We start from the raw sequence: 20,330 nt of genomic DNA, 5'->3' as shown, positions 1-20,330 counted from the left end.
AAGAAAAAGGAAGAAGAGTGGATGGTTAGGGTAGCAGAGGTAGGGGAGAGGGACTTGGGGGAGAGTAGGGAGGGAGGGGAAACAGTGATTGGGCTGAAAAAAATAATTAAAAACAAACAAAAAGCAGAAAAAGAAATCAGGGCTCTAAGTCCAAAAGTAAATGTCAGCTCAGAGCAGAACTATTTGGCTTCATAAATTTGACATGTGATAAGGGACAATAAAATAGGCTTATGTGAGAGCTAATTGTTACTGAAATCCAGGCATTGCCCTTTTTTGGTGGTGGTGGTGGGAGCTCATGTTTTAGGTCTTCTAGGTATCACTCTTCTAAAGAAGAAGTGATAGTCATTAGTACACAGTGGGAGCAATTTTGTCTTTTGTCTTTGAATCTAAGATCACATTTTTAATAATTCATAAAATCCATGTTCAAGTTCATCCTATTCAACTACTTAGCACTAAATGGAGCAAGTTTCCAGAGTTTGTAATTGGGAATGACAAAAGCTGAAAGTGGATGCTACAAATGGATAACTTACCAATTACCAAATACAGATAGATAGTTTATAAAGTTTATTTTAAAGTTGACATTATTGATAACTGTAATTTTAAAATCTCTCAGGGCATTTATGGTTTTTTATTCATTCTACAAAACAAAAGACAATAATAATTTGATTTTATGTTTTGGACTTCATGCTTTGGTGGACACTATAATAAGAAAGAACACTTGCCTATAGCCTGCCCACTGTTAGGAATATGGTGTAAGGTAGGACCGCAGTGGATCCTATTGTGGGAGACAAACACTCCATCAGGCAGAAATTACACGGGAAGGAAGTTGTAACATGAGAAAGAAATGGGCCCAGCCACTAGCTCTCACCTCTAGCTCAGGCTGAAAGGGCTGATCCATGAATGAGCTCTTCACCAAGTCCAAAACTACTGCCTCTCCTCAGTGTGGCTGGAGAATGAATACCTCTCTGAGACCTTGCTTCTGGCTTATATACTTCCCTAATGTTGGGATTAAAGGCGTAAGCTTTTAATTCTTTTTTAGACTGATTCATTCTTGTGTAGACCTGGGTGGCTTTGGACTCACAGAGATCCATCTATCTCTTAATCCTGAGTCCTAGGATTAAAGATGTGTACCACCACCTCCTAGCTTCTGGCTGCTGGGATTAAAGGTATGTGTCTGTCGTCTATGGCTTGTGGCTGTCTTTGTTTCTGAATCCTTAGACAAACTTTAATAAGTCATAAATAATATATCACTACAGTAAGTTTTATGGGGAAAGGGAATGGAGTGGAGAAAGGGAAGGATGGGAGGAGAGATGAGAGAGGGAGAGAGAGAGGAGAGAGGAGGGGAGGGGAGGAGAAGAGAGGCAGAAAAGTCCTGTCTGTCCCTCCAAAGGGACAGTAGGAGAGCAGAAGTGGGCTGAGTTTGCCTCTTAAAGGGAACCTTTGCACCTGTGTGCAGACTACATAGTGACATAACAGCCATAGCACACTGGACTGGCCAGGGTACTGCCTGAGTACATTCTGCCAGCATACTGCCTGAATCTTAACATTCCCATTTTTATTATTTAAAAGTTGAGGAGTTAGGTGTGGCAGGTTAGGGAATGAGGATGTCCAGTTCTCGAGGCTACTTCCTGCTGACCTAGGGGGTGTCGACCATCTTTGGGGGACCTGGAATCTTGGATGCTGACATGTCCTAGGGTAGCTGGTTGTTTTATTGTGGTCCACGCTGTATGGAACTCTCTGGTGCCTCTTAGACTTGGCAAGATGTTGCCAGAGAAGAGGACAAGGTTAGCTTTAGGAAAAAAAAAGAAAAATTAGCTCTTGGTGTTTGAAGGGGAGGGTATCAGGACCAGAGAAAGGTGGGGACCTTGAATTGTTTATTGACAGTACCTATCTGGAGTGCATCTGACCTATTCAAAGTGAATCCAAGTCAAATTCCTGGTACTTATAAGAATCCTTTGAGTTTGTAAAAATGTAACTTTTAGACACATTAGTATTTCCATTGTTAATAATCTACATTTACATTGTAGAAATGACAGTGTACTCATATCAGAAATTATTTTGATTAAAAACATCAACACTCTTCCTTTCATCTGGAAAACTGGCAGATGTTTTTAGCACAATGAAAAGCACCTTAATCTTGGAGATTTGATTGTATAGTGGTATAGGATGGTGTTTAGTACTCTGTCAGAATTGGACTAATAGCTTATCAGAGTTTTATTGATTAATGTTAGACTATGAACTTTTGGAGTCTTAACAGTAGTAGCAGAGAGAGAGAGAGAGAGAGAGAGAGAGAGAGAGAGAGAGAGAGAGAGAGAGAAATCTGGAACATATTTTATTCTTTTAAACATTCAAATCACTTACTCCTTTTCATTATTTAAGCCTTTCTGTCTTCATAACTTGTATTCACACACCTTAGTTTAGTTTCTTAGACCTTTCCATCTTCAGACCTTTATAACTTACATACATACACTTTAAAACATCTTCTTAGTTCTTTTCATCTTCATACCTTAAGCTCTCATGTCTTTATATAAATAAACCTTAAAGCACCTGTTCCTGAAATTTGTTTTGTGAGTTTATTCCCTTTTTGAGTCTGATATTGAGATAAACTTAGGATTGACTCTAAGAAAGTAGGTCCTGTGACTTGAATTTTTACACAGGGACCTTATAAGGCACTTGAAGCCTTGGCTGTTTGTTTAGGCTGGTAAAGCTAACAGTCGTCAAAAGCATCAGAGTTTTTGAGAAGAGTAAATTTTACCTGAATTAATGATTATAGAATGACAGAGACATACTAGCTTGCCACTTGGACAGAAACTCCCAGAGTCTTCCATAGTTGTTGAGGGCAGAGCCCTCAGGATATTTGCCTTCCACTGTCACCACAGGGCCTCCCAGGTACCAGAAGATCCTGTGGACTAGTAGCTTTTAAGGAAGACCAGTCTACTGTTGTCTAGGCAATATGGAGGCAATCGATTTCAGTGTCCTATTGCCCATGGTCTGAAGAGCTCTTTGTAGCAGCTGAGGTGAAAGGCAGAATTTCTCAGTGGCTAGTGCTGCTACTTACGAAGCAAGTTGCAAGTAGAGTTCAGCCCTCTCTGTCTTTTTTTGGAGGAAATGGGGTGCTGCCAGGAGCTGACGTTTTTAATAAAACATTTTAAATGCCATATTCTCTGTATCTCTGAGCAGTTGAGGGCTATCTATTGAGTATATCTGAATAGACAAACTTCAACTTTAGTTACTTGTCTTAAACACATAGGTGGCTAGGTGAAGTTTTATTCCTTTAATCAAATAATTATATCTGTACTTAGCATGGCTACAATGGCATTAGTACAGGATCTGTCTGAAGAGTTGGATCTAAGCTGAGAGATTGTGGAGCGATGAACTTCTCTAGGGCTCTGAGCCTTGCTTGTGTCTCACTTTCCTATTGACCTACAGAGTGACCCCCAAGGCTTCTCAGCACCACCTAGTCTAATATGTGATGGCAATGTAATGAGTGAATATTTATTATAACTGAGTTTCTTTAGTTTAGCTACTGAGAACAGCCTCACCCTCATACTGCTGTTTTACCTTGTATCCAGGAGTGGACCAAGCTTTGCCCCAAGAGCGACGGGCACCTGTCACCCCTTCCTCAGCCTCTCGATACCACCGTCGAAGATCCTCAGGCTCTCGAGATGAACGTTATAGGTCAGGTAAGGAATTGTATGGAGGCACTAGACTCCCTGTACATGGATCTGATACTGTGAATAAAGGCTCCACCTTCCTATTGGCTATGTATGAAGCACAAGTTCAGGACATTTGGATTTTACACAGGTGGAGCTCTAGCTCACGTACCAATGTATGTTCTAGGCCAGTGGTTTTCAGTCTTCCTAATTCTGCTATCCTTTAATATAGTTCCTCATGTTGTGTTGACCCCCCCCACTGTAAAAATTTTTTTTTGATACTTTATAACTGTAATTTTGCTACTGTTAGGAATCGTAATATAAATATCTGATATGTAGGATATCTGATATATAACTGTTGTGAAAGGGTTATTCAACCCCAAAGGGGGTCACGATCCATAGGTTGAGAACCACTGATCTACCCACTCGATCCATAGCAAGTCTTTTATGTTTTGGTAAGTAATAATTACAATAATTATTACCTCTTTAAATGCTTGTTACCTGTAAACAGAGATGACCAGTCTACTATAACACTGGGTTTTACACTCAGAAGGCTTTCAATAGGAGGTGTTTTGCTTTTTTTTTTTTTAAATTCACCCCTTCCCACTGCCCTTTCTTGTTCCTCACCCACTCTTCTGGACTCTGTAGGTACTTGCATTCACCTGTGTACATTCCTATACATAGATATACATATTTTAAAAGATAAATATCTAAAAAGAGGTGGGATAACTTTTTCCTACTGATGTTCTATCTTTTTAGTTTTCTAGTAGATTTTATTTTTCTTGAGCCAAAGGAAGATCTAAGTCATTTGCAAGTGAAGAGCCTCCTAGCTCCTTAAGAGGTCTGAAGTTTTAACCACTTGTAGTAAAGTTGCTTTCGTTGCTTCAGTGATCAAATTTTATTACCTATGAAGTAATTGTTACCTTATAGATAATTGAACTAATTTGGAATCAATTCAGCTATCTATATAGTAACAAACTTAATTTCTCTATATATAGTGAGCCAAGATACACTTAGTTTCTAGGGATAGATTTGTATCTTCTGCCTCTGTTTTTTTTTTTTTTTTTTTTTCCTTCTCTTCCATTCTTTCAACAAATGTACAAAATATTTTGTGTTCTCAGCACTTTGCTATGAACTGTGGCAGAGGCAAAACTGTACCAACACATAGTCCCTGCATTCAGAGAGCTTCCTAGAATAATTTCTACCTTCATCCTGAAGTTTAATTTTCTATTTTGATGTTTTTATTTCTCAAGACATCTGGTTTTACTGACTTCATGGAGATTCTTAGGGTATAACTTGTGCTTTCACTGAACAATTCAGTTTCTTCCTTATTGATAGTAACAGAAACATGCTTATTTCCTTATTATGTTTATTAGAATACTATAAGCTATTAGACAAAAGTACACGTGGTAGTATTGAATTAGTCTGTGATTTTCACTTACTATTCCCAGAATGGTGACAATCCATCTCTAGAGAGATGCCCTGTCTGTAGGGTTGTCCGTATATATGTGAGACCTTAATTTTAAATGAATGAAGATTAAATTAAATTTATAATTCTGTTCCACCTGACTAGCAACATTTAAAGATGTATAGCTTCTATGCTGCACACTGCATATAGGAACTTTGTCATACCTACCAAATGCCCTTTTACAGGAAAATTGTTCTGGGTACTCATGGAATAAATGGCAAAGGATGCTTAAAAGAGCATAAAGGTTGGTTGGCTCCACACTAAAGAAAGTGAAATTAGTTTGGTTTACTATGCCTAGTCAGTACGAGATTTTAGAAATGCAAATAAAGTAGAAAATATATAGGATAGTCTGGTAGAATTGGGATGGTTATCTAATTCTAAGCAGAAACATATTAAAGACCTGTTGGATTATAGGTATGAGGGAAAGATGCAGAATTAAAATCAGTAGGATGCAATGGAAACAGTTCTTAGAAGGAAATTCGTGTCAAATACTCAGGAAAAGGAGACATCCTTGAAAGTGAAAAAATAATCACTTGACTTAGGACATTAGAAAAGAAAAATTAACTCCACATAAAGAAGAAATGAGAAAATAAGGAAGGTAAACTAAAATCAAGAAAATACAGACCTATTGTTAGATTGTAAGGCACTCAGAAGCTATTAGGCTTGTCCTCATAAGGAAAAAACTGAACATTCTGAAAACTAAGGATTCTTCCCAGATTCATCAAAGAGTTGTTGGCTCAAAATTGCAAATGGATAATGTAAGCAGGGATATGGAGAGCCTAATCCTCAAGATGTGATAAAAAACAAATACCTACAGTGGCTCATTTTCCTTCTTCCTGCAGTCATTACTTGCCTGCAGTTCTTTCTCTAGGACTGAGATCCTGTGAAAAATTTCCTTTTCTATGTTAATATGTACAATGATATGGCTATTGTTCTAGTATTGTTTATGTAGCCATTTCTAGGACAGACTGTTTAACAGCAGACTCCCTATTATTCTGGCACTTATAATCTTTCTACCCCCTGTTCTCTGAGCCAAAGATTTAGGAGCTATGTCTTTTTGTTTGTATATATACACACACATATATATTTGGCTACACACGTATGTAGAAAAAGAATATAAACTTGAGAGAGGGGATATGAAAGGGAGAGCTATTGGGAGGAAAGGGAAAGGGGAAAGTGTTATAATTCTATTTCAATTAAAAAGGAATAAATGGCAATAAAATAATTTTTAAATTGACCTAACAGACAAAGATGAAGTGATTATAGCCAATGTATATTAGTATAATAAATGATAGGAGGTAGATTTGGGGAATAATTTGTAATGAAGTCCTTACACCACCCATGAGATGGTATTATCTAATATCAAAGTCTACTTGGATTAATTATAAATGTATGTTGTCAACTCAAGGGCAGCCATGCAGAAAGTATTACAATAAAGTATAATTTGAAAATGGTATTATATAAAATTCAAATAACTTCATCTATCAGGCTAGGAATTTGTCTCAATGGTAAAGCCAATGCTTAGTATAAACAAGGCCTTATATTTGAGTCCCAACACTAAAAGAAAAAGACAAAAATTCCTATAACTTTATCAGTATGTTAAATATAATTCCAATTGCATACAGTTTTGAGAAGGTTATTAAAAATCAGTTTTGGCTGCTGTTATTATCAACAAATTTGTTCTTAAGTTCATATAGAAATGTGAAGACCTAGAACAGTGTAGGAGAAATAGGACCAATACCCATTTTAGTTCATGGCCTACTGTGAAAGTAAATGAGAAAAGAGCAAAAATGTTAGCCAGTGGGGCATCATAGATTGCCCAGGAATGGACCAGCAATGGGGAAAGATTATCCTTTCAGCAAATGACAATAGGCTAATTGCACATGTATATAAAAACAAAACAAAAACTAGACACTGAATTTAGGTCTGAATTGAAAAAGGATTATAACTCCATATGTAAAACACAAAGTTCCTGGAGGCCAGCATGGAGGAAATAGAGATCAACTTCATTTTGGTGATGAATTTTAGGTAATGCCAAAAGTGCAATCCACACAGGAAAAATTAAAAGTTGGGCTCCACTGAAATTAGAAACCTGTGCCCTTAATATATTGAAAGATAGGCCACAGATGTGGGTTTCTTTTAACCTTTCAACAATAAATTATAAAGTTATAATAGCCAGCCTATTTAAAAGTAATAAAGCAACCAAATTAAAACATGGACAGAAGATTTAAAAAGGCAACCTCACCAAGTGATGCACAGATGGTAAATAGAGCATGGGAGACGATGCTCTGCATATGTTAAATGAGAAATACAGATTAATAAGGCAAGATGCTATGAAAATAATGAAAATCCAAGGCTAGGAAAGACATGGAGCATCAGGGACAGTCATTGGTGCTGAGGATGCATAATTACATAGCTATTTAAGGAGATAGTTGGGCAGTTTCGTATAAAGCTAAACATACTCTTTGGTGTTTACACAAAGGATGAAAACCAAATAACCTGCATGCCAGTGTTCATAGCAACTTTGTTCTTGATGGGTAAAATTGGAAGAAACCAAGATGTATCTTCATTTATCAATTTTTACATACATCACGGAGTATTTTACTAATGGTAAAAGGAAGTGCTCTAATGATCCATGGAAAGATAGCATTGAAACCTAAAGGTGTCTTCCTAAGTGAAAGAGTCAATCTGAAAAGGGCAGGTGTCCTGTGACTCCATTCATGTCATTATGGAAAATGTATATCTAGAGAGGGTAAAAACAAAGTCAGGAGTTGATAGATAATAGAGATGGATGAATGAGCACAGAGGGCTTGAGGAGTGAAGCTATTATGTAGGACACTACATTGGTACCTTCATGTTGTTTCACACTGTTATTCATGCTTAATGTTATTAAACACACTGATTATTAATGTCAAATGTGTGCTTGATAGAATGGATGTTAGTTAGTAATTTACCCGTGTTCCCTTATTAATATCAGCCAATGTATCTTACTGAGATGGGAGCAGATGGTAATATTTGCTCTTCATTTTTTCAAGATACTAGTTATTTCCAGTGTGAGACAATATTTCTTAGTGTGCTCTTGCTCACCTTCATTCCCAGCACTTGAGAGGCTGAGGCAGATGAACCAAAATTTTATGTGAATTTGAGTTACATATGGAGGTTCTATCTCGAGACAAAATTCATAACTCCAAAAGTTGAGTTCTCTGTTCTTTAAGAACATCTGCCCATTTCCTGAATTTTTCTGTCCAGTGGTCTTAGACTTTTGACTTAGAAAGTCTCATAAATGGAAAGAACCTGTATGATCCTACTGGTGTTTTTGGGAGAGGGATTACTTCAGAATTCTGTATCAGAGCCTGTAGGTAAATGGTATGACTAATGGTAGGTAAGTGAAATGGAGTAATTCAGTGGCTCCTATAGAGAGTTGAACAGTGTCCATATTCTTCCTTGCTGTTCACATGCAATTCATAGATTTTTTTTTTTCTTGCAGTCTTTGGCCCAACAGGAACACCTACATCAGAATAAGTGTATTTGGGTGACTGCTGTTCACACGTGCACCATAATTGTCATATGTTCCACAGCATTATTGTTCCAAGAATTCATGGTATAGTCTAAGAAGACTAGGTTGAATCAGTCAGAAGCCTAACACCTCTCTGATTTCAAGGGTTGTATACTCAGTATTAATAGTGTTTGCCTCAAAATATTGATGAAGGAAGCTGTCATCTTGTACTTGTTCAAAAGGTATTTACTGTTTTACTTTGTGAGTTTTATCTTATGTAATTCAGCAACTATGTGATGGTATTCACATTTTATAGATGATGAAATTGTATTCTTGCCTTAAGAAAATCTATTGAAGCCTAGTATGGGGGTGCATAGCTGTAATCCCAGCACTTGGGTGGTAGGAGAATTGCCATTGAGTTTGTCAGCCAGCCTGGATAATGTATTGATATACTGTCTTAAAACACAAGACACCAAAACAAAAATTGTATTTAGAGTTAATGTAGATGGTAACAATAGAACTGGTATTTTTCCACCAAAGCCTGGATACTTACTTAATCCTGTTGTTTCTAAAGAAATACAGATGGATTTTTCCATTGCTATATTCATTGTGTCTTCTATCATTAATATAGAACCTTAGCTCATAGAACCAAATGAAAAGAAAAACTTCCTATGTCTATAAATTGTTAGAAGCCATAAAGGTCTATCTTCCAACCCAGTTGGAGGTGTGGGTATGAGTAGATGTACAAGCCAGTTACCCATGGTGATTATTTTAGAAAGAGATATTTGCAGGAAATGGAGACAAATGAGCCAGAGTTACCCAACATTTTGCTGTATTACTGAGCTTTTAATATACTCTTGCTGAGGGAGACTAGTGTCTTTTCCACAAGCACTGTGTGTCATGCAAAGGTGTTTAGTATTCCCAGTACTTTCTGAAATTCTGCTGAAGAAATGTTTCTTAGTATGATGTGTTTGGTGCTATAAATATAAGAAGTTCCTAACTTCTTATTGTTTACTAACAATAGTGATCTGTGCTGTGTGAAGGTGGCCTTGCGCCATATAGTGATGTGTGTGTGTGTGTGTGTGTGTGTGTGTGTGTGTGTGTGTGTGTGTGTGTGTGTACATATATATTTGAATGTTTTGGGGCAATTAATAGAAGGAAAGTCAATAAAGTGAATAAAATGTAAACTGTTAAAGCAGACAAGGGCACAGACAAGAAAATTGACTCTGATCATCGAAGGAGCAAACTATTGATTTGCTTGTCACCCAGTTCCAAGGACAATTTCCATGATGTTCTTTATTAACAGGGAATCTGAGCCCTTTACAGATTTGGGCTAGCTGTTCATAGAGGACAGCAAAATGTGGTTCAGGAGCAGTGACTTTACTTCTTTGTCCTTGTGTCTTCTGTAGGGCTCCCAACTTCTCTTACACATCAACGATAGGTTACCTGATGCTTACTGATGCAACAATCCCCTCTCCCCCCCCCCCCCACTGCGAAGACAGAACTGCCAAACACAACACATTTTTCTCTGAGCACCACAGTCCGTGCTACCAAATCAGGACTCCTTGTGGGAGTCCTTAGTCCAGCTGTCCCTCCTGGATTCCTTTATGACTGTCTTTATGTTATAACTTTGTAGCTTAGCTTTATTTTTTTATGTTTTTTATTTTTATTTATTTATTTATGATGATGATGATGATGGTGATGATGATGATACTGTGGTATGGATACCTTGGGATCTATCCCAAAGTTATTTTTCCATTTCCCTGATATTTTGGTCATCTTTTGGTACTCATGAGTAGTGAGTACCATGAGAGGAAGTTAGTTAGCTTCTGCAGCATAGTACACACCTAGGATCTAAGTCTTTTCCTGTGAGGTTTGTCTTTGTAGCCATTTGTATTTCTGACACTCAATTGGAATTCATGACAGGGTCTGTGTTTCTAGTGTGATCATCAGGTCCTATTAAGGATTTGTGGACACTACATATTGTCATTAGAAAGACATCATGGCATCTCTGTGTAAACTGATCTTCATTATCCTGCCAAATACCTTCACATGAATGAGGTTTATTTTTTTCTTTACATCATTTCCCTTTCATAGCCTCTCATGTAATCTTTAATTCATTTGGCTGGAAAAACTGCACCAAGAACATTTTAATTAAGATTTTATGGGATGCTTAATCAAGTGCTTTAATGGGTTTCTAATGCATCACAGTTGGTACATTTCATTCATACAGTCAATGAAGATTAAAAAAAGAAGACCTGTTTTGTAGCAGCCTATTTATCATATTACTATTTTGCCCTCAAAGTGTTTAAACATATGTGTTCTTTTACAATTTATGTGGGATTTCACCCTACATCTCAGGTAATATCTACCCTTTCTACTCTTACATGTTTCAACAGTTCTTGTTTCCTGTGTCCAGGGTACTGAGACTGGCTGGGTTTTTGGGAGACTTCCTGTGATTCCTTGGTTCTCACACCTTCAGGAGAGACAGAACATACATCATTGTATTCTCATTTTCTGAGCCCAGATCTTAGACTTGCCCTTTTCCCCTTCAGAATTTGACTCTGGTTGTTAGACATTATACCAATCACTTTTCCTGTGGCTGTTACAAGGCTTAAGGAAGGATTTATTTTGGTTTATAGTTTGAGGGGATATAATCCACCATTGCTGTGAAGGTATCTTGGCAAGAACAAAAGGTTGCTGGTCCCAGTGTATCCATGGTCAAGCAGAGAGCAATGATTGCCAATGCTCAATATCTTTCTCCTTTTTTTATGCAGTCTGGGATTCACCTACAGCACACAAAGCCCTAGAATGATGCCACGAACATTTAGAGGTTCTTATTCCTATGTCAGTTAACCTAATTTAGAAAATCTCTAGCAGACATGACAGAGGTTTGTCTTGAAGGTGAGTTCAGATCCTTTCAAATTGGCAATTATTTTTAAACACCACAGATTTGCAGCTTTTAAAATCAGATTCTTGGAAGCCTCCCCGGTAACAACAGTGGGCATTTCCTTTCTAGTTGAGAGGTAGACATACAGTCAACTTTGTGGATAGTAACAAAAGGGAGAAGTGCACCTGGAAGGAAAATCACACAGTGATGTGGGTTTAGTCTCTCCTCTCACTGAAGCAGAAACTGACAGAGGTCCAGTTTCTGATCTGGCTGGTCACTTTTCCAAGATGTTAGCAGTCTAACACTCCTGTTTGGTTTGCGTAGTTGAGGTTTGATTTGGATTGTGTAACACTGGATCATCTTAATGCATGAGGGAAAATTCTGTCTGAAACATTCTTACTCAGCGTTGTATAGAATGTTGTAGGCCACAATGAAGCGGCAGGCTCAAGAGGCTTCTCTTCAGCTCTAGAAAGTTAACTCTTTCCTACCTTTTTGCCATATTTGGAAGTGACTTATGTGCTGTTGAAGGGGTCTACAAAAATCAGTTTGAAGAAGAGATACTATTATCTCCCTTATAATTATTATTCACTATATAATCTGATAGAGTTATCATAGTGCTCTCTTAGATGTTTTAAACCAATGTGATGCTTTAAGGTTAATGTAAAATTTAGATTTGCTGTTATTGAAAATATTTTAATATATATAGTCTAGTATATTTATTTTGTGTATGATGTGTGTAGGTACTTAATGGCATACACATAGAAGCCAGAAAACAATTTGTGAGAGAAGGTTCTTGTGTTCTTCCATGTAGGTCCTGGGTATCAATCTCAGACCGTGGGATGGTGGTAGGTAACATTCCTTACTGACTCATCTATTGGGCCTTAAATTTGATTTTTAAATCTTATTTACTTTATTAAATTTGTGTTTCTTGACTTGGCTAGTAAGTAAAAAAATCTGACCTTATTAAGACTGCTGCAATATATATTTCTTGTTTGTATTGCTGGATCCTTGTAGCTCAACTGCAAGCAGAGTTCTTCATATTTCTTATTTATTATGAAGAGCATTCCATGACAAAGGGATGCTGGTGTGTGTGTGTGTGTGTGTGTGTGTGTGTGTGTGTGTGGTGTGTATATGTGTATGTTTTGAAATATATTTTTTTGTTTTGTTTTCTTTCAAATTCATAGGATGAGCTTAGTAAAATTGTATATGAAGCTGTTTGAAAGTCTTATGAAAACATCCATAATTATGTATGGTATACTTTCCTTGTATAATCAAATGATTGTTTTACTTACTGCTCAAATAACTTGTATTTTGTAGGAGTGACTAAACACAGCATAGAGTGAACTTCAATCTTTCAAAATGGTTGGGTTTATTGGAGACACTACTTAATGATTGGGGTGGTTATGCCAATCCTCACCCATTACTTCCACAAGATTCATTTAACCCCTCCTTGATAAACTGGCATCTTCCAATGATGTAATGTTCTCCAGTTTTCCAATTATAAAAGTCATTTATTTAATTAGACTGTATTAGCCTTTTTACTACTTAGCCTGGGCTAATCTACATAATCACTTTTCACTGTTATATATTCCCTTCTCAGGAATATTTAAAATATTTTTTAAAATAAGTAATATTTATATATAGCTATTACTATATATATGCAGTGTACAACTTCACCCTGGCTTGTCTGAGAGTAGTAGTAGTAACTAAAATCAAATTCAGCAGAGGAATAAATCTTTAAATCATGGTTAATTTGTTTTGTTCTATATATATATATATATATATATATATATATATATATAGATTTTTTTTTTTTTTTTTTTGCTCAGTCAGGTAGAGAAGTTGAGCAATTAATTTTTTTTTTTACTTTGAAATGTATCCATAGTTTCAAAGTATCTCTTTTTACATTGCCAGTGGGGTGAGGGCATAATGGAAATTGAACCTAGTGTCTCTCGTGTAAGTGTTCTACCACAGGGCTATATCCTCAGTCCACTTTTTACCTTTTATTTGACTTGGGTTCTAGCTATGCCTCTCAGATTAGTTTTGAGTTCACTGTAGTGCTCAGGCAGACCTTGAACTTGTACTCCCTCTGCATTCACTTCCTAAGTAGCTGGGATTGTTAGGCCTGCTCAGCCTGCTCCAAAATATTTGTTTGCAGTGGGAAACAGTATCTTTTCTCTGGAAAATGTGATGTACAACACTGTACAAAGTAACCTGTGTGACATTTACCTACTGAGGTGAATTAGTCTGTGATGCTGCCATTGGCAAACATAATCTAAATACAATCATGAGGAAACAGTACAAGCTGTGAAGAAAGTGGTCTTCCCTCTTTAAAATGTCCACCTTGTGGTGAATAAAAGCTGAGAAACTTCAAGACTGAAAGAAAGTAAAGGTAATGTGACAAATCCAGTCTGTTATCATGGTAGAGATCACATGTTTGCAAATAAATAAATATAAAGAAAATTACTAGGTTGATTTCGAACATGGTTGTTGGATTAAATAATAGTATATCATTGTTAAATTTCCAGATTTTTAGAGAAATAATTGTTTTGTAAAAGAAAATCCTTGTTTTGGGGAAATAAACAGAAATATTTAGGCATGTGATATATGTTCTACAGCTTACTTTCAGTTTTGAAGTAATTCATGAAGCAAAAAGAGAGGAGAAAGTGTAAGTAGTTTATCAGTCAGGATAAAATTACATAGGAGTTCTCTCTGTTGCCTTTGAGGATTTTCTCCAACTTCCAAGTTACCACAAAAAAGTTTTAAAAAAAAGATACATAAAACTGAAAATGTTGGCTGTGAAGAAAATTAATACCATCTGACCTTTGAAAACTTTAAGTAGACCATGTATCTGTGTTCTTCTGTTTACTGGCTTTTGTTCTTATAAGAAAAATAATTACTAGAAAACTGGATTGTCTCATGATACTGAGTCTAGTTGTTGAGAGAGAACACAGTGCATACAAAGGCTGAAAAAGATTAAGCAGTATAATAAGTTAATTATACATGTCATTTAATAGTTTTACCTTGAGATCAGCAAATGCTTTCTCTAAAGCTCAAGATAGCAAATGCTTTGGACCTTTTGGAACATCATGGTGCCCCCTTTGGTGTGAAATACTCATAGACCAGCATTTGTCAACTTTATTTTTGCAGCCGTCGAAAACACAGATTTCCAGTGGCTTTATGAACCGAGACACTGCTCAATAGCAGAATTACAGTTGTGAAGTAGCAATAATATTAATGATTGGGGGTCACCACATGAGAAGGACTACCTCACTACAGGTTGAAACATTAGGAAGACTGAGAACCATTGCCATAGCCTATGGATCAGCAGTGTGGTTTCATGCCAGTGAAGAGTCTGAAGCTATAATTGGCTGATGCCTGCTCCAATATGAAGCTGGATTTCCTCTGTGGAATTTGGGGAAGATGTGAAGAAGGAGCCTGCCCTAGTTAATGGTTAAACCATTAGGGAGTGATTAGTAGGTGGATGGTGGATCCTTGGAGTTAGTCACACCTGTCTTCAAATAATAGCTCTTAAGTTGTATAGCCTCTGTTTTCTCCCTGGTACAGTGGGAATAAGAGGTCCTCTTCTCTGATAATGCTCTCATTTTTTCTTGTAGCTTTCTACAATCTTTATGCACATTTCAGAAGGATCTCTCTTTCTCTTTCTCTGTCTCTGCCTTTCTCTCTCTATCTCTGTCTCTCTCTCTCTCACACACACACACACGCACGCACACACACACACCCATGTCCTTTGCCTGCTTAAAATCATCTGTTTTTGGTCCTACTTGGAACAGAATGTATACCATTTCCTGTCCCAGTAGGTTTGTATCCTCCTTGGCCTCTGGTTTTTACTATCTCAGCCAACATATTCCATGTACTGTTTGGTGCCTAGAACTTCAGTATTCTCCAATGCTTTAGAAGCATGGAACTCCTGTTCACTTGTACTCTCAGAAATACCTCTGGCCTCACAATTCAGAGTAGTTCTCTACTCTAGCTGCTTGTCTCTTGTCTATCTCATCTCAGAATGTTGCAACATGCAAAGCTCACAGCTAGCATCAACCTAAATGGAGAAAAACAAAGCATTTTCCATTAAATCAGGAGCAAGATAAGGTTGTCCACTGTCTCTACACCTACTCATAGAACTTGAAGTTTTAGCTAGAGCAATAAGATAACTGAAGGAGATTAAGGGATATAAATAGGAAAGGAAGAAGTCAAAATAGCTTTATTTACAGATCTATGATTACATATATAAATGACCCCCGAAATTGCACCAGGAAAACCCTACAGCTAGCTGATAAACACTTTCACAAAATATCAGGGCAAAAAACATACGGAAGTCCATAGTCGTCCTGTATGACAGACTGAGAATGAAATCTGGGAAACTATATCTTTCACAATAGCCTTAAGAAAAATATCTTATGATAACTCTCACGAAGTAAGTTAAAGACTTGTATGATAAAAACGTCAAGTCATTGAAAAAGATACTAGGAAATGGAAGGCTTTCCCATGCTCCTAACTTTGTAGGATGAATTCAGCAGAATGGACCATCCTACCAATGCAATCTACAGACTCAGTACAATCCCCATCAAAATGTGAACACAGTTCTTCACAGAGCTTGAAAGGATAGTTTTCATCTTTATATGGAAACAATACTAAATAATATCGGCACCACTGGAGGTATCATCATTCCCAATCTCAAATTGAACCACAGAGTTAATAGTAATGAAAATAGCATGTCATTGACATAAAAAAAAAAAAGACATGTTTATCAATGGAATTGAATTGAAGTCCCAGACATAAATCCACACACCTATGGATACCTGACTTTATTGTTATTATTATTATTATTATTAAAAAAGCCAGAAATACGTACTGGATAAATGACCAGGCAACAGTTTATGCTGGGTAAAATGGATATCTGAATGCAGAATAATGCAAATAGATACCTTAATAGAGGGAGCCATTATAGGTTTAAAGAGAAATATGGCACCAGGGAAATGTCCAGAGATCCACAGGATGACCCCAACCAAGAATCTAAGCAATAGTGGAGAGGCTATCTTAAATGCCCTTCCCCTATAATGAGATTGATGACTACCTTAATGCCATCCTAGAGCCTGCATCTAGTAGCTGATGTAAACAGAAGTAGAGATCCATAGCTAAACACAGAGCTGAACTCCTGGAATCTGGTTATAGAGAAGGAGGAGGATGAACAGAGAGGTCATGACCATACTGGGGAAACCCACAGAAATAGCTGACTTGAACAAAGGGGAGCTCATGGACCCCAGTCTGACAGCTGGGGAACAAATATAGGTCTGAACCAGGCCAGGAGGTGGCCTGTCATGTGTGTGTCAGCTAGGAGGCCTGGGCAGTCTATAAAGCCACTGGCAGTGGAACCAGTATTTATCCCTAGGACATGAATGAACTTCAGGAGCCCATTCCCCATAGAGTGATACTCTCTTAGCCTAGATACATGGGGGAGGTCCTAGGCCCTACCCCAAATGACTTGACAGACATTGATGATCCCCCATGAAAGGCCTCACCCTCCCTGTGGAGTGGATGAGGGGTGGGTGGGACAGGAGTGGGGGAGGGGGAGGGTTGATGGATGAATGGGAGGGCAAGAGGGAGAGGGAACTGGGATTGATATGTAAAATAAGTTTGTTTCTATTTTAAATAAAATTCATAAAAAATGGAATAGAGATCCAAACAGAATTGTCAAAAGAGGAACACAAATGGCTGAGAAGCAATTAAAGAAATGTTCTTACATAAATGTACTTACTCATCAGGGAAATACAAATCAAAACTACTTTGTCATTTCATCTTATACCAGTCAGAATGATCAATAAAATAAATAAAATAAATGAGAGCTCATGCTAGTGAGGATATACAGTAAGGGTAACACTAATCCATTGCTGGTGGGATTGCAATCTTGTACAGCTACCATGGAGATCATTGTGGTGGTTTGTTAAGAATCTGGGACTAAATTTACCTCAAGATCTGGCTATACCACTCTTTGGTATTGTGGTGCCTTGAATAATAATGGCTCCAATAAGCTCATTTATTTGAATGCTTAGTCACCCTGGAGTGGAACTTATTTATAGCATTAGAAGGATTGGGAGGTTTGGCCTTGCTGGAACAAGTGTATCACTGCGTTTCAAGTGCCCATGACACACCCAGGCTCACTTTCACTCTGCACTATGCCTGCCATGCCTGCTGTCATACTCCCTACCCTGATGTTAATTGATTAAGCCTATGAAAGTGTAAGCAAGCCCCATGTTAAATGTTTTCTCTAATAAGAGTTGCAATGGTCATGTTGTCTCTTTGTAGCAATAGAACCACTAAGACAGACTTATCTCCAAAGGACTCTGCATCCTGCTACAGACAGTTGCTCAGTCTTGTTCATTGCTGCTCTATTCATAATAGCCTAGATGTCTGTCAACACAAGAATGGATAAAGAAAATGCAGTACAGTTATACAATAGAATAATGTTTACCTGTTAAAAAAATGAAATCATGAAATTTGCTGGTAAATTGAAGGAACTTAGAAAAAAAAATTCTGGGTGAGGTAACCCTAATACCCAATGATGAATATGGTATATATTTGCTTACATGTGGATGCTAGTGGTGAATTCTTTGATAAGCAGGCTATAGCCCATATAACTGCAGAGGTTAGATATAGAGTAAGGGACTTGACATGTATGTGTCCATGGTTGTGATGGTGGATCTCCCTAGGAAGGGGAAATAAAACAGATAGGGAATATAAGACTTGGGATTTGAAAGTTAGGATCAAAGGGAGAAAGGAAGGGAAGAAGTGAGGGAGGTAATATAGGGGAGGACAACGAAAACTAAGGGCCATTTGAGGGATCAAATAGAAATCTAATATAGTAGGAGCTTCTTAAAATTCACATATGTGAAATAAATCTAAATGGAATCACCAAATAACAGGGAGACAAAGCCCCAAGTAGACATCTCTTTTCACCAAATGAACCTCTAGTTCCAAGAATGGGTTACATCTAATCAATTTGTTGGCTAAAAGGGCCCCATGAACACCACCTAACAACTGAGGCTATTTCCAGAGCTATTTGGTTGTTCTTCACAAACTGTTGGTAACTGGAGGTATATATACCTATATACCTCATTAGCACAGAGAAGTAAAGCTGGTGCCTACTTAGAGTCTTTACCCCTACTGACTAGTGTTCATGGTACTGGAAGGTACTCTCTATACCAGAGAAAAATGGTAAACATCAACCCAGCTACAAACTCTAAGCTCTATAAGGGTGACCTGCCTGCATGATATGCTAGAACAGTAGTGACACAAAACTTGTGGGAGTAACCAACTGTGCTCAATAGTTTTATGTTAATTTAGTACAAGCTAAAGCCATCTTAGAGAAAGGAACCTCAATTAAGAAAATGCCTCCAGAAGATAAGACTGTAAGCAAGCCTGTAGGGGCACTCTTTTAATTAGTGATTGATGGGGGAAAGGCTAGCCCATGGTGGGTGGTGCCATCCCTGGGCTAGTGGTCCTGGGTTCTATAAGAAAGCATGTTGAACAAGCCAGTAAGCAGAACCTCTCCATTGCATCTGCATCAGCTTCAGCCTTTAGATTCCTTCCCTGTTTCAGCTCCTGCCCTGACTTCTTTGAAGATGAACATGTGCAGTGGAAGTGCAAGCCATATAAACCCTTTCCTTTCCAACTTGCTTTTTTGTCATGGTGTTTCATCACAGCAACAGAAACCTTAACTAAGGTACCAACTAATCTCTGATTAGATTTAAGGTCCACTTCATGAGATAGAACTCATCCCTGATGTTGCTGGAGTGGACAGGAACCTGACTAGAGAGATCAGGGACCTAGCGGAAATCCAAAAACTACTTTTCTGCTAAAGGAAGGTAGCAATAAAAAGATTCCTAAAGAAATTCTACTAAACTCATAGAGCCCTGTTTTGTTCAGCCATCATTAAAGAGGCTTCCTTCTACCTGCAATAGATGAGAACAAAAACAGAGTCACAATGGGACAATGCAGAGAATAAGAGACTTTGTAACACTCAGTCCTAAATGTGATGTCTCCACCAAATCCCTCTCCTCAGAGCTCAAGAAACCTGTGGAAGAGGAGGCAGGAAGATTTTAAGAGCCAGTGGGGATGCATGACATCAAGGAAACAAGAAAACAAGACCTTCCAAACACAGTGGAACTTATGCACATAAGAATTGACAGAGGCTGTGATAACAAGCCCAGGTCTAAGCCCTAATGTGGTGCTAGCACTGAGAGGGGAAGGGGACACAAGCCCTCATCCCTAATTTAGAAGCTATGTCCAATTGATAACTACTCACAAAGGAAAATTAGTTTTCTCTAATGGAGTCCCACTGGGTATACAAATCATTTTTAAGGACAGACTATATGCTCAACAGTAAATGGCCAACTCAATGCCATTTTTGGAGGTTCCTTGTCTCGTAATGCTTTGTCTGGGCATTTTTTTTTTCTTTACAGATCTTTTGTGTATATATTATATACACAATTGTATTTTTGTGGGGTTTCTGTGTTTCTGAAAATGTGCATATATGAATCTATATATATTTTTTGTGCTTTCTCTTAGGTTTTTGCTTTGTCCTATTCTGGCTTCTTTGTTTTTATTTTACCTTATCATTTTTAAATACCTATTTGTATTTTAATAAGAGAGATTAAGAAAAGGTGTGAATTTGGGTGAATGGGGAATCAGGAGGACCTGAAAGGTGATGGAGAAACCTCAATTAGAATAAAGTGTATGTAAAAATATATATTCCTCCTTAAATAAATAGTTGTCAGAATTGTCACAGATTCAAAAAAGAAGAAA

General features: G+C 37.5%; 1 protein-coding gene across 1 annotated transcript in view; it reads left to right on the top strand.

Annotated features, from left to right (window-relative positions):
• Positions 1 to 20,330, top strand: part of Dip2c (disco interacting protein 2 homolog C) — a 380,164-nt gene that overhangs the window by 213,869 nt on the left and 145,965 nt on the right. Inside the window, exon 4 of the mRNA XM_051194770.1 lies at positions 3,573 to 3,683. Within this exon, the coding sequence (XP_051050727.1) occupies positions 3,573 to 3,683 (111 nt within the window). The remainder of the gene's footprint in view (positions 1 to 3,572; positions 3,684 to 20,330) is intronic.

This window comes from Phodopus roborovskii, unplaced genomic scaffold (genome assembly GCF_943737965.1).
Source record: "Phodopus roborovskii unplaced genomic scaffold, PHOROB, whole genome shotgun sequence".
NCBI lineage: Eukaryota > Metazoa > Chordata > Mammalia > Rodentia > Cricetidae > Phodopus > Phodopus roborovskii.
This window is presented reverse-complemented; position numbering and strand designations above follow the sequence as displayed.